This window comes from Fusarium oxysporum, chromosome VI, assembly GCF_013085055.1.
Source record: "Fusarium oxysporum Fo47 chromosome VI, complete sequence".
NCBI lineage: Eukaryota > Fungi > Ascomycota > Sordariomycetes > Hypocreales > Nectriaceae > Fusarium > Fusarium oxysporum.
Window position 1 is genome coordinate 2,662,512 of NC_072845.1, and position 15,262 is coordinate 2,677,773.

The 15,262-nt window shown below is 48.6% G+C and overlaps 3 protein-coding genes across 3 annotated transcripts; 1 reads left to right on the plus strand and 2 right to left on the minus strand.

Moving 5' to 3' along the window:
• Positions 1–2,512: 2,512 nt before the first annotated feature.
• FOBCDRAFT_275731 (kinase-like domain-containing protein) lies at positions 2,513–4,726 on the plus strand (the record flags this gene model as incomplete). The annotated part of the gene is made up of 7 exons (XM_059611504.1): positions 2,513–2,555; positions 2,848–2,970; positions 3,120–3,231; positions 3,285–3,489; positions 3,536–3,691; positions 3,746–4,197; positions 4,249–4,726. The coding sequence occupies 7 exons, from the start codon at positions 2,513–2,515 to the stop codon at positions 4,724–4,726; spliced, it is 1,569 nt and encodes a 522-aa protein (XP_059465156.1).
• Positions 4,727–5,869: 1,143 nt separating this feature from the next.
• Positions 5,870–6,859, minus strand: FOBCDRAFT_262111 (uncharacterized protein; the record flags this gene model as incomplete). Its single annotated transcript, XM_059611289.1, has 3 exons — positions 5,870–6,102; positions 6,152–6,357; positions 6,420–6,859. 3 exons carry the CDS (start codon positions 6,857–6,859, stop codon positions 5,984–5,986), a joined length of 765 nt encoding a protein of 254 aa, XP_059465157.1. The 3' UTR covers positions 5,870–5,983.
• Positions 6,860–7,953: 1,094 nt separating this feature from the next.
• On the minus strand, positions 7,954–9,509 carry FOBCDRAFT_42555 (uncharacterized protein). Its single transcript, XM_031186236.3, has one exon. The coding sequence runs from the start codon at positions 9,319–9,321 to the stop codon at positions 8,086–8,088; it is 1,236 nt and encodes a 411-aa protein (XP_031037371.3). The 5' UTR covers positions 9,322–9,509; the 3' UTR covers positions 7,954–8,085.
• Between the last annotated feature and the right edge of the window lie 5,753 nt (positions 9,510–15,262).

Sequence of the window (15,262 nt, forward strand, 5' to 3'; positions counted from 1 at the left end):
ATGAAAATTATATGAATATGAAACTGCGTGTTTCTACTTGTCAATAGGAAAAAAAAAAAGGAGATGGACGTGGTGATGATCTTTGGCGGTATAGTGCACCTTTAGCATAGTTACATTGCAGGCCAACGCTGCTGCACCTAGGGACGCAGGACGTTTCTCTCATCCTGGACTCTTTTTGAACGACAGTGGAACCAGGGTAGGTCGTACATACAGTCCCCTGTCTTGTTTGGCTGGCTCTTTTACAAGAGTCAGGACCCTTGTCATGGTCTGGGGCCAGATGAATGAACTCAACTCTGAGCCAGCTGAGCACGAAAATGGGAATAGCGAGAGAGACGAACTCACCCATGCAATGCAATGCAACGACGGCATCTTTGGTGATGTGAGATGGTCAAGATAGAGTTGGTAGAGAGAAGGAAGGCTGCTTTTACGGGAGTTGTGGAATATCTCAACATAAGGCTAGATAGAGATGGATAACTTCAAACATCATTCTCAAGTAGCCTGAGCAGTCTAACCAGGTTCATTCATCAACATATCTTCTGATAGATCGTAAAGTTAAGTCATACCATGATATTTCTCCAGTCATTCTCGAATTCTCATGCCATTATATCCCACGAGCCAAGCCAAGCCATTCCATCCCATGCTAACAAACAACCAGGCGCTTTTTTTCTGGCTGGACTGCCACCGGTCACCATCGTTGGTCGGTTATTTAGCCCACACTTGGTTCTGTGTGCCGTAATGGCAATTGTCGGTTCTGGTACTTTGCAGTGCAGGACTCTGTTCCACTAGTCATAGCAAGCATCGTCTGCAAGCTAGTTGTTGTTTTATACCTCCTAGCACTTGAAGGCATCCACCAAGTCGAGTCAAGTCGAATCCTCCGTCTTACACCAGACGACGGGAATTCCTCTTCTGGAGTCAACTCGACGCCATCTGTTGATAAGCTAGCATCTTGGCTTGAAAACCCCCTGTTTCCCCGTTGATAAACCAGATATATGTCAAGAGTTAGACAGAGCTAATGTCTGACAAGCGAGCAGAAAAACGAAAATCACTGCTCTTCTGGACGTGGCTTTCTGACCTCTTTCGTGCTGTTGCTCCGGCTCTTAGCTTTTTCATTATTCTGGACCCCTGCCAACGGATGCAGTTGTCCGTGCTCTCTTACATTGGATTGCAAGGGAACTAGAGATACATACAGACGACAGACCACTTGAGTTTGCAAGAAGGACGGAATTAAATAGGCACAGACCATGAATCACTTTCGGCCGTGTCGTACTGCACTCCCGTTTCTAAGGAGTTGAAGCATGTACTGGTACGGCTCGTCAGGGACGGGACCCGACATGTACGCCCTGAAAGCTCAGAGTGGCATCATTAGTTGATTAGTTCTTTGTTTGACGGTGTGGCTCTCCTGTCATGTTTCCGTGTCTGTAGTAGGAATCGTTATTGATTCGACAACTTGTAGATTAATGTGTAGCATCGGGTCAACACCTTTCAAACACAGGGACCCCCCCTCTCCCTTTAGCACAGCTGCCCGCTACCGCTACCGCTACCGTGACCTACCTGTACTGAGCTACGGCACCTTGATTAATAGGTACTGACTCCTACCTAGTACCGAGACCTTCCATTTCCATTTGTTCCATTGACTCTTCTTCTTCCTCTCCCTGGAATATCCATCCATCCAACCAAACTCTCAAACTTCACTTAGTCAAAGGTCTTTACCGCTAGGTATCGCTATTATTGCCCATATTAGACCACTTCCCTTCCGCTATTGCCGTACTGTTCTCCATCTTGTATTTTCACCAACAGTACATTTTTTTTCCTTTTCTAACGAGTCTAGTCTGCTAGGCAACTCAGCTAGAACTAGAGCACTTTGACATCCCACGTCTCGAAACGCCTCCACAAGCCCCCTCTTCACCGGGCCTCCTTTTCTCCCCCTCAAAAGACCATCCTCTCTCCCCTCTCTCTTCCCCAAGAAAGTCGGTCCAAAGTCGCACGCCGTCCCCTTGACCTCCCGCCGCCACCAACCTCCGAACGACGTCTCAACCCCCCAAAAGACCGAAGTTGGACTGAACTGCACTACAAGAAAAATCCGATTCTCGCCTCCCGTGCTTTACGTTGTCCGCTAAGGTCCAGACCCTGCTCTGTCCGCGTCCCGATTCGATTCGACTTCACAAGCGCCCGGCCAGTCCAAACCCAGCCAAGCCAAGCCTCATCTTGCTTCGCTGACTTTTGAGCTGCATTTGCTTCTGCTGCTGTACCCCTGCGACTTTGATCCTTTTGCCATCATCATCATCGTCGTCGTCGCTATCAACATCATCGAACCCACTGCCATCAATACAGCCTCACTCTCGAATCGAATTTTGATTTCCACGATTTACACCGCAAGATACAGTGCCCTGCGAGATACTACCACGGCGCTCCAACTCCACCCCCGATCCATTCCTTAGATTCAAGACTCAGCATGGGACTTTGCTATCTTTCACGATAATTCAACGTTGTCCAACATATCGATCCCCTCGCGATGGGCAATGGCCAAGGAAAGCCCGTCGACCTGAACGGCGAAGGTACGTCAAGGAGCTCAGATCAGAAGCTTCTTTGTATCTGTTTCTGCTGTCGTTCGCCCCCCCAAATCTATGTCGCCATTGGCTTATCTGGGATTCCCGTCATCCTGCATGCCATTTACTGTCTTTCAGCCGCATATTACTTGGCGTCATCCTGTCTCCCACGTGTGTCATGCAACCTCTTACCACGCTCTTCACGACCAAATTTTCTGTCTTTTGCTCTCGCAACCTCACATGCTTCTGCTCCTTAACTTTATGACATTGTGATTGGTGGGTGATGCTGACAGCTTTGTAGTGAACTTGAATCATTTCCGCCTGTTGCGAGTCGTCGGCCGAGGTGCCTTTGGAAAGGTGCGAATTGTTGAGCGGAAGGATACGAACTTGTCCTTTGCCCTCAAATATATCCGTAAAGATGAAGGTAAGTTCAGGACGCTCCCTACTGATCATACGCTTGGCTTTGGATCCGCGGTCTTGATCCATGTACCACTTCCATCGGTGACAATAATCAATCTGATGGAACTTGTTATCATCTCTGTGACACAATGCTGATCCTTTTCAACCTCGCAGTCGTACGATCCGAAAGCGTGCGAAACATCATCCGCGAACGCCGAATGCTGGAATATGTTAACCATCCTTTCATTTGCAACTTGAGATACAGTTTTCAAGACATTGAGTACATGTACGCCCTCCTATAATCTACACCGTCTAGTGCTAGCTCACATTCGATAACAGGTATCTGGTAGTTGATCTAATGACTGGCGGAGATTTGCGATTTCATATTTCGAGAAAGACCTTTACCGAAGAGGCTGTTAGATTCTGGATTGCCGAGCTTGGATGTGCTTTGCGATATGTGCACAGTCAAAATATCATCCATCGAGATATCAAGCCCGACAATGTCCTGCTTGATGCGGATGGCCATGTCCATTTAACTGATTTTGTACGCTCTTCTCCCCTTCAAATGCCGCTAAAACTAACGGAAATAGAACGTCGCTTCCGACGTCGTTCCAGGAAGGACACTTACTAGCAAGTCCGGCACATTGGCTTATCTTGCACCTGAAGTTTATGCTGGCAAAGGATACGATGTGCGGGCAGATTGGTGGTCCTTAGGTGTTCTCTTTTACGAGTGTATCTACAACAAGGTAAGCTTGTCAAACTGCACCAGTCATATATACGTCTTTTCTCATTTGGTATAGCGCCCATTCGAAGGCGGCTCAGAAGGATCTCTCAGTCAACAGATCCAGGCCGCTTCTCCCAAATATCCCGTTACGCAACCGCCTGTATCCCTCGCTTGCCTCTACGCAATCGGCTCCGCGCTCGACCCGAACCGCGAAACTCGAATGGGTTCAACATGGGAGAGCTTCACACAAAACGAATTCTTCAAGTGTTTTGATTTCGAACTACTCGAACTTAAGAGAATCGAACCTATATTTGTTCCTTCATCCGAGAAGACCAATTTCGATGCCACATACGACCTCGAAGAGTTGCTATTAGAGGAGGCTCCACTCGAAGCCCGTGCGAGACGCCAGAAACCACGAGAGCGTTTAAAGGACGATGCGACTGAGAAAGAGATCAGGGAAGACGAGCTGTATCGCATGATTGAGACAGATTTCAAGCCGTTCGACTATACAGTGGCTGCTTACAAACGGTATGACCTCCTAGACTGGCTGCTATGAGATGGATTTACTAACTTGAACAGAATCACTGAGGGCGCTGGTGCCAATCCAGAAGGGCATCCCGACTCGGACAACGCTCCTCAAGCGATCACAACGGATGAAGCAACGCCTATGCCCGCAGTCAATGGAGGTTATCAGTCATCACCTCTTAACCCAAGTACCAGTAATGAAAGCCGGCAGGGACGCCCTGTACGCCCTGCTCCGCCACCTCCACTGCAGAATGACTTCCGAGCTCGCCATGTCCCGATTGTCGCCGGCCAACGGATGACAAGTCCTACTGGGGGCGTACAAGTAACTCTTGATGGCAGCGGTAGTTGGTCTGAACTAGCTCGCCAGGATGCAACCTTGCCTACAGATGCTAATAATATTGGCGACGGCAAGAGTGAAGGCTCTGGCGGTATGTTTGGATTTCTCAAGGGCAAGAAGGGTCGCACAAATAGCCCCAAGCCGAAAGAAAGGGGTGTGTTGGGCAAAGAAGGCGCACGAGTTGTCATCGGATAGAGGACGATCGAGGCTCACTGCAGGCCTTTTGCGTCTCAAAGTCGACCGACAAACAGCCAGTCGACGAATTGCACGCCAACGCCGAGATTTATCGGCCTCAATACTACGAAGAGTCTGCACCAAGGAACTGATTGTCCAACAACCCCTGCGGTACCAGCCTGCTTAATCCGGCATGCACTGGCACCGCGTTTCCTGGTCACTGTTCAACCGCCGCACTCGAGTATGTATTTCGATCAAGATACGGCAGTAGTAGCGGCGCAAGGACGATGAGAAACGGCCTCTACTTCATTCATTACGGCGTTCGGTCATGTTTTACGGCTAGACGCGCTTCCTGCCTCTGGTTACAAGGGGCATCGCATCAGAGAAACGAACGCTAATTTGTAACAACGCGGTACAAACCAAGTAAATCACCAACACGAAGGGGAGCTTAGCGTTTGCAGGGGCACTTCATTCATTTGAACCTACAACAACTGGCGGATGCTTCACTCGCGAGGGCGTTTTTCTCTCCGTGGGGGTAACATTGAAGGGATATAATCATATCTTTACACACATTATTCATACTAACGGCATTTTCACAAATGTCTAGTCGGAAGAGAAGGATCATATACAACTGGACTGGGTGGGTTTGGAGGCAATCAGGGGAGGAGGGGCACTACCACAAGATGCCCGGTATTCATGGTTAACTTGTTTATTATTGTGAGCATATTTGGAATAATACCCCATTACACATTATACTTCGATGTTGACCTGCTTATTCGCCTGATTCATGCAATTCTAAAGTAACGCCTCCAAACACTAAGAAATCCTCGACCCTTGACTCCTTGAGTATGGGGATTCGGGAATGCGCCGGAAGTAATTGATCTTCTCAGTTCATGACTCATGGCTTGAACTAGCCCAGATGTCTTCTTCAAGGCAGGAAAATGAAATCCGGAGCGACTACTCTGTAGAGGGTACACTGAGAGTGATGAACACAGAGATGTTTGAGACAGTATCACTGTGGGTGCGATGGTAAGCAATGAGTAATCTTTTCCATGATTGTTGAGATGCGTAGTTTAAGCTCGGCAAGCTCCGTAAGACTTAATAATCCATTGTTCGAAGTAGCATAAGTTGAGTCTAAGTCATCCACCTCCCTCATATCACAATCTGATACCGGTGACAAAAACAACAAAACACTCAAATGATAACCCTCAACCACGTCTTGAAAACCCCCAGCTCTAACCATACACACCTGTAATCAGAGAGAAAAGGAGCTCTTATTCATAGAAACGACTGAATATGTTGCTTAGTGGGTTGGTTGCGGTCCGTGTCTTCCCAATATTCGTTGTCGGTGTTGTGGTCTGAGGCAGTCGAGGAACTCGGTGATAAAGAGCCATCCACTAACACAGTCAACGAACATTTCCATTTAGCATAATGGAGGATACTCACAAGGTAGGGTACCGAAAGCGGCTGATATATCGTCTATCCGATGTTGAACCTGTTCCTGCTCCCGGCGCTGCCTTTCTTCACGAAACCTCTTGATATCCGGGCGGACAATATTATGATACCAGTTGGGGTCCGAGAAAAAGCTTGTCCCAGTCGCAATGCTGAGCGACTTCTTCTGCTTTGACTGTCCAAAGGCATAGGTGGTGAGCCTTGAGTTCCCAGTGTGCTATCCCATATGGGATTGCAATGCGGTAGCAGTCCTTTTCTTCACCATAGGAAATGGTAGGCCAGCCTGACTCGAGTCGAACTGCAGGATCGACTACAGTAACTGTCTGACGCTTTCTTCTGGGGTGAGACTTTCTGAAGTTGGCTGGCCAAATTCTCGAGTGCCTCTGGTGAGGAAGTGAAAGAGATATATGGCGTAGGCGCCCAGTTACGGTGTATGATATGAGTCTGGTGGGACGATCGGCGGGCTTCAAAGGTTGTCAATGGAATATCTGATGCTCTGGCGGACATGTCTCCAGATCCATCTGGTTGACTTCCTGAAAGGTCGTCCCATGTCCTGAGAAGGGGCTTATCAACCGGATGTTTCCATCCTGCTTGCGCAACAGGGGACCAAGAGTGTCCGGAGCTTTCTAGATTGTCAATAGAGTCTGTTTCGGTGCGATCATACAGTCGCTTAGACACGATAGGTGAGGTCTTGTACAGCATGTTTGTGGTTGGCAGATAGAAGTGGAACTTGTGTTTCGACACTAGGATGCTGAGCTGGCATATGGAGACAGTTTATAAAAGACCACTTGCTTGGCATCTATTAATTTGCAGCCTTATAGTCGATTTAGATACCTGAGAGCAAAGCGAGGCCTCCTTATATCCAAGATGCGATCCCCCTTTTCAGTAGGTAGCAAGGCATTCACAGGTCCCGAGAACAGGTCCAAGGCTTGTTAAACCGGGTTTTAAGGCTCTCTAAAGTGATGGTCGACCTCCAGAATTGATATTCCATCCATGTGTTGGAGCGTATGTGACTGAGCGGGCCTTGACAGCGGCCGAGCGATGCGGAACCAATATACTTAGCGTTCATGTGTGTTATAGGCTGAACCGTAATGGAAACTGTCCTATATCAGTCTTAATGAAAGATTCCAGACGATACCTTTACTTATACATGTAGAAGCTGCTGAGAGCCATCTTTCAGGTTCCAGCTCATTCGTCCTTCACAACAGAGTAGAGGTATACAGAGTGGTGGGTGAGTTTAGCTGCCTAGCAAGGAACTGGAGAATATAATAAGTATTGGTGATGATTATAAGAGTGAAGTACAAAGGGAAATTACAGGGCTTTGCAATTAGATTCCGGCCTTGTTTCCAGCTTTTACCTAGGAACCCCTGATCCATATTCTGGCTGAGGTGCTCTTCACAAAGATTTGCGAAATATCACTTTATAATGTGTGGCTCGCTTAGCTAAGGGAATTATCAGAGCTATACGCATCATCAGCTTCTGGCACATTCCAAGATGTAGCCGAGTGGCAGCGCCTTTTGTCGAAACGACGGTTGTGCTCAAGCTGGTACGGGGGTTTTGACAAATACGAGGGTTGACCAGAATCAGTCTGTCTCGGGCAGGTGTAACTGCGATAGATATATGCCTTTGGCAGTGTTGAAGAAATTAGACATGATTGATTGAGTAGATGGATAGACTGTGTATTAAGTCATATGGGCTCCCACAAGACTCCGCAAATGGTGACGACAGAGATCAAAGTAGACGAAGAGCAATACTGGGGCAGTAAAGAAACTGTTTTGATGGTAAAACTTTGTGGAGTAAAGAGGAAAGGTTGGTGTATTAAGTAGTATATAATTCTGGATCAATAAACCATGCTTGGTATAGTCGGTATAAGCCTGAACAAACGTTCATTAATGTCATGGATTCCATCTAGCCTCGGCCTGCGAGGCTCATATTTTGTTGTGGCCAAGAGAGAATAGTCCCGCCCTAGAAGAGTCTCGTAAGACTGTTTCAGCCTTGGAATTGATAATATTCTTCGTTCTGTTCCTTGTCCCTGGTTCTGAAAGCACTCCCCCACCAGGCGATGTTGGACTCGGCAGCTGTCCATTGTTCTTGAACAACGGTACAAAATATCGTCTACTAGGCACTCTATTCTGCCCTTTGGAATTGTTCATAGCTACTGGAGGTAGCTTATTTGTTTTTGAAATTGGTGGTGGTGAACGAAGGAAGGACGCCTTTTCAGGGGGTGGGCTGAATGTGGTTGACTCCAGGGGTTGCATCACATCGTGGAGAAGTTCCATACCAAGAGTACTCATGGTACAGACGGAAGATGTGCGATTCTGGGGGCTTCTGGATTGCTTGGACACCCCAACAGCTGGTGGCTCATGGGTAGGGACAGGCGGCAGCGGACCTTGAGGAGGAGGATTCTTCGGAGGGGGCAGCAATGGAGGGTTCCTCCGTAGAGGGCTTTGCTCCGGAGGACTCTGTGACGAAGAGTATTGAAGAATAGGAGTCTTTGGCATAAAGTTCTCCGAAAGAGGTGTAATTAGCAAGCGAGGCGAAGGAAGAGGTGTCTTTGCAAGAGGCGTTGAATTCGTATCTTCAACTCCTAACATCTCGGCAGCCTTTGACGGTATAGTAGGCAGCGGAATTGGTTGGGCTGAGGCCCTACTCATTTGAGTGGCAGCTGCAGTGTTTCCGAAAGATCTCTGAGAGTATACAGAGTCTGCATACGGGACCGATATTCGATGGTTGAACGTCTGGCGCCATGCAGTACGGGTCGGGGTGCTAGACGTTGTTCCTGGTGTTTCGGTGTCTGGGCATAAAGGTTTCCCATCAACGACCCTTTTATTGTATTTTCCTTGACGAGTAAGATATTTCTTGAGGATGAGAACGCCGAAAAATACCGTGACGCAAATGATGATTCCGCCAGCAACAGTGCCTCCAACAATTGCTCCTTTATCGGCACCACTCCTTGCATAGTCTCTTGCATAATTGTCTTGCGAGGTCTCTTTGTTCCTTTGGTCTGGGTTTGTAAAACTTCCAAGGGCGTGGGATACTAGTGACTCGGCATCTTCCTTGCTCAACACTGGAGGTCCTGTTGTTACTGGCATTGCTCCCGCATACCGGGTGGTGAAGACCACAAACAGATATACTGAGAATTGTATCGAAGAGTTCATGTGCATGCTTTTCGTTCGTGTGGTCGATATGTTTCGGGGCCATTCTGAACTCGCCGTGAACCATGGGGTTCATCGGTCTATAAGCACTTGGTAGGACGTCTCATTCTCAAGTATCTTCCTTTACAAGGTTGAAAGCAATTGCAAGAATAGCATCATCCTGGCTCAGTTGACAAAGAGTCGAGCTCATGATAGGGCTCGCCATGAAAGACCATATCAAGGTGCTTTGTTATTTTATTGTACGGGGATTCTTTCGCTCGCATCGTTTCGGGGAATCGTTCCTCCCAATTACTATTCGAAAGGGCCAAGTTTAGAACATTGTTTCGTGTCTCGATCGGTCTCGTCCAACAAAGAGTACAGATCCTTAAGCATGAGGAAAACAAAGAATGGCTACAGTCAGGGTCTTGTATGCATTGACCTCTGAGCATCTTGTAAGACCAACAGGGTCTCGTGTCTCATTCTTTGACAATAAAAATAGACGTATGACAAGAGTCCCTTCAACAGCTGTTTTCAGCAGAAGTGACAAAGCAGCAGCATCGACGAATTTAAGGCTATGGTATCACAGATATGCAGGGCGATGGCGTTGAGATAAGGTTACAGAGCAACTGGCTTCAACTGATATGCGGCCGTTTGTTCTGTAATGCGGATAGTGTGTTTCTTGGATCTCCGGACTGATAAACCCGTATACACAGCCAGACACAGGTCATGATTGGGGAACCTGGTTATCTAATCTTCAGCCTTGAGAACCTTTGAGAAGCGACGAGGGTCAACAGCCACGTAGGATTGCAGAGATGACTCGCATTGGTACGTGCTAGAGATAACACATAAAAGTCTCGAGGACCCCGGATTTTGTGTACCCAACTTTCTGAGCATACTGTATGTAGACCCCAAACAAGCCCGGCTGGGGAAGCAGACTAGACACAGACGACATCTGCTGGCTCTGAGATGAGAAGTCTGGCAGTGGTGAAAGAGTCTTCAGCATGACATGGGCTCCAAGCAACACCTCCAGACAGCAACCTCACCGGTGATACTCTTGCAGTTCGATGAGATGAGCGCATCATGGTCCAACTCGCCTGCGTTGGCAACCCCTCGACCCCTGCCTGATGATCGCAACCTTAACCGCCAAGGTCAGCCGAGCAGCATGCCTCTTGAGATAGGAGATAACATGGTCTCGTCCGGAGTGCTGCACTCGCATACGATGCTCCTTGGTCCTTGCCCCTTGACCCCCCAACTCTGAACTGGGACCCCCACCTGTAGGCAAAGCAATATTCAAGTTGATTCCCAGGTCTATTCCCACCGGATGCAAGGAAGCCAGAAACCGGTCCCGAGGGCTCAAACAGTGAATCTGCACCGAGGCGGCACTCATCCCTCAAATTCGACTGTCTCTGTTGATAGGTGCCTCTCGGGGATTTGACCGAAGCTAGAGAACTGTCATGCCGGTAGCAAATGGCTCACGACAGGCCTGGTGGCCTACTTTCCTTGCTGGTTTCTGCCGCTTGAGTGCATCTCACATGTTGATTTGCGGGCTAGGGGACTGTTGCGGGCGTTGGAGAATGGCGCTGAGAGATCTGATCGGTCAACCCACTCCTAATGTCTGGGGACACAGGCAGGCATGACATATTAATATCTGTCCCTATCTCTGGCCCACACCGCTATAGTGGGGCGACACTCCAGGCTCTCTCTTGTGCGAGATCCGCTTGAGAGCTTCTTCTCCAAAATGTCTGTCCTTGAACATGTTACAGATCGTTGTTACCCATCAAACGAGCCACTTGATTTGTTCTTCACTGCCACCGGGTTTCCCTTTGAAGGTCCTCCGGCCCTGTTCTCCCTGATCACCACCCCCCAGTCTGGCAGGCTGAGCGGCGTGTGGGGAAAGGATATATGCATAGAGCTTTGTTCCCGCTGTCGTTGCTGGAAGTGAAGTTGCATCAACACATGCTTTCTTTCATGCCAGGAAGCGGAGAGCTGCGCAGAATCTCGAGCGTTATGACCCGTTCAAATCGATTCAGGCTCGACGGAAACCTATTCCCGCATGACTCTCCATAATACCATCATCTTTCTTGGGGACTTGAGGCAAATTGGGGCTAAGATATCCAGTTAATGCCCATTTGATTCAGGTGAACACTTTATAAATGATTGCTTTGTTGGAATTGCTTGCCCGTGGTGGCCACTATTCCTGTGCTAATCAGGCGCTTGAACTCGTAAATGAATCAAGTGGTTGAATCAACTGAGGCGGGTGTCGTCAAGCCCTCAGTCTTCTATAGCGACAGCCTTTAAAGCCTTTGGATCTTTGTTTTCCCGGATGTCGATGATACCTATTGATCAGTGGATTTATTGAATCAGTGCTTGTTTGAGCAACAGGCTAAAGATCGAACCCACACTCTCATGGATGACTAGGATGGCCAAGCCGCTGACACCATGCTCGGTCGTTTAGTGCAGTATTTGAATCATTTGCGGGCGCAACGTTTACACGAGCCTCTCACAGCCGAGTGGTTGCAAGCCATCAACAGGAACGAGGCACTGAAAGTGACAAGGGTTCCCGTTCGTCCATGTTTCCCGGCCCGAGGAAGATAGAATTCGTTTTCGGTGTTATTATTTGATCTCGTTCAAATCGAATATGTACTTGGTATCAGAGTTAATTTGCTACCTATTGCGAGAAGTCTCCGGGTCCAATCGCGATGTGGTGATTTTGGAGAATTTTCATGGCCATGTAGCTCGTGTTATTGCGTCCCTGACCGTGGTGTTATACGATGGTAGGCACGGCAAAGACTGTGTTCTGCACATGCTCTGTCAACAACCAGCCTTGGCTTACACTCGTCTATCAAAGGTATATCATCAGCCTAGACTCTTATTGTCTTGGTGATGACGATGGAAAATACCGGAACGACCATACCTGCTGTCCAAGTACCACTAGCAAGGCACCCCTAACCCCTCCTAGCTCGCCCGTCAACATCCCTGCCGGCTCGTGGGTAGTAAGTGGGGGTTGATGCAAGTGCTCTCGCTGTGTGAGTGAGTTTGAATGTGAGTGTGAATGTATTGCGCTCCACTAACTTCAGTACTTCCATTCAATGCTGTTTGTCTCGAACCGTCTAATGTCGTCGTGCAGCTCACCGGGATATACACATGCGGCTAAAATAAGCATCTGTATGTAGCCAGGGATTGCTTTTGCCTGCTGCTCCCGGCTAATGCATGTTTTGAATATTTGATTCTTCTAATGAAAATCGAATGCATTAGACATTCAAACTTCGGAGCTTGTTGGTAAAGTTCCCAAAAGACACAAGTTGGCCAAAGTCAATATCAAACCCTGTCAGTTCAAATCTGTCCAAGGGAAGAATAAGAATTTAGGTGCCTGATGCCCTGTCCTTCAGAACATCCATGAATGAACCTCAAAGTAGATTGGTACCTAAATCTTGTACTTTGACTCGTGGGACCTGTCTGCAATTGTGTACTTTCATGGAAATAGAAAGGATGCTTGTCTGGTAACAGGATACGAAGTCTAGACAGTCCCCAGAGTTCTCCGCCAACAAATGGTGGTACAGCGCATCTGGACGTGTGCTCCAATTCCCCATTTCCCCCAGCTCCGTATTCCCCGAATCTACTCGTTCGTGTGCAGCTTGATGCCCATGTTTCCAGAACGAAGTCTCAAATAGGTGGTTCGGAGCCGCAATTGCGACGAACTACCTCGTCCAATGAGCGTCTGGATGGACACACCAGCGGCATGTGTTGCTGAAGAGCCTCTGGTCTTGTCTTTTAGTTGGCAGCCACCACGGGAGGATTAACGTCGTGTGGTTCATCCTTTCCTCACTTGTGAAGGCACATCTTCAGAAGCCGAGGTGACGGCCCCAAGACGAGAGTTTCAGTTTGTTTCGCCGTGACGGATGTGCAGGCCCATGAACTTGGTCCGTATCGAGCAACCAGCGACCAGGTACCCTGAAAATCGTCTTGCTGGGCTGAATTGTATGTGGCGGCTGGCAAGATGGCTCCACCACCTAAATCTGCCAGGGCGACCCCTAGCCCAAGCTCACGCACGGTCGTGGGTCTGTCTTGATGAAGCGTTCCAGATACATTGAAGCTCTCATTCCCTGATGTTCAATATCCATTTCTGAAGTTGCCTCAATGAAGGAATGAGATGTAGAGAGCGGTGCGGCAAATTGCCACAGACGCGATCGCCAATATGGACAAATCTGGCAATGTTCAAACTCAACTGAGCTATCGTCCGAAGTCGCACAGATGCCTCGCTACCAGATATGTTTCAACTTGCATACTACGTCGTAAGTGACAGCCGCGATGCCACAACACAGCGAAATTGCTCTACAAGATGGCTCGAAATCGTGGCAAATTCCGTGCAGTGATATTGAAAATCAACATGAAGCAGACCCGATTCGTAGCAGGTAATGTCGAAACATAGCTTAGAAACGGGCGTCATGACTCGGATTTGAGTCTGGTGTTTTGGTCAAGAAGAGTACCAAGTACATGTTGACAAGCGATATCCGGCCGTTGAGGGTCAACTCAGACCAGTACGGATTCAGGCAAGCGTAGGCTGCCATGCTTGCGAGAACGGCCGGGTTGTATGCTTGAGGCGGTTAACGGAACTGCGAGCAGGCCCTTGCCATGTGCACTGCAGAACGACACCAAAGTATAGATCGCGCCTTGGTCGATAGTCTATCCGCTTGGCTGGTGTTATTTGCCATAACCAGTAGAGCAGAGCAGAGCAGAGCAGAGGAGTATTTGAATCTTGGAAAATTAAGGCTCATTGGGTCGGACGTGCCTAGCGCCCCTTCACCATTGACACGGCTGAAGAGCCAGCTTCTCGATTCTTGACGCCCTGGATGAGTCCAGCATCGTGGGTCCTAAGTTGGCGGTGTTTGCCCGAACAAAAGTGATCGCTGTCCACTCATGGTCCCGGGGTTCGTCAGCTGTACTGTATAGTAGAGCTGGTGATCATCCATGTTGTGTTGTTGGTGGCTACGCCTTGAGAGTCTCATGAGGTGTTTCTGTCTCTTGTCTTATTCCACTAGAGAAAATGAATAGAATCGGGACTTGCAACCAACAAGACAAATGAGCTGCGTTCCTTTCCAAGCGTTGAAGCCACGCATGAAATTACCTACCTGCCTGAGCCTTGGTGTTTCGAAAGGCACTATCCCATCTGGCTGCAAGACGTATCCGCACTCGGAGGAGGTCGAGGTATGAGGGGAAAAACAGAGAAGGAAGTTCCGCCGAGGTCGCGGAGACAGATTTTCAGGATCACGATAAAAGGAGGTTGATTAGATACCTAGACAAGGTGCAACAGGAATTGTCTTTTTTGGTGAATTAATTAGGAACATGGGTTCAATAAGCGCCTGAAAATCCCAATCAATTCCCTCCAAGTAAGTATATGGCCTTTCGAGGTATTCAGCCAGATGTCGACCATACACTGACTTACACACAATGTCGTGGCCTGGGGGTTCAGACAAAGGCAAAGTTCTGAATGCTCGTCCCTGCTCCATGTGGCGTTCCCGCGACCACTTTCCGTGGCATACGTACATGCAGAAAATGGGCCCGGACCCTTGAAATCTAAAGCACTCGTCAACAATCGGCGGCCATGGCTCCCTGGACTCCGTAGTTGATCGATGGGCCTCCATGGATGTACATTTGTATCCTCTGGAGGGGACGTGGAGGTCCGGTTATAGGAATCGGTAGCGCATTAGTGTATATCCACAGGTGGGCGGTTTTTTAAACTTGAATCGATTGGATTGGACCTGATGCAATTGCGGCTTTCCCTTGTCCTCTCAGTGACTCTTCCAAGCGCATCGAGTTCAGCCGTCACAGTAGCAAAGTGCAGGCTCATCTTTGTCGATTCGGGCCTAAGTGTTGTGGCGGGATCCGCTGTGATGGGTACAGTACCTGTCGAGACGATGAAAGGCTTGGCGAATACCCGTCATCCTCATCCTCGTCTAGTCTAATTCTGGCT

Excerpts from the sequence above, each read along its gene's own strand:
- FOBCDRAFT_42555 (XM_031186236.3), bottom strand. The coding sequence starts at position 9,321 with ATGCACATGAACTCTTCGATACAATTCTCAGTATATCTGTTTGTGGTC.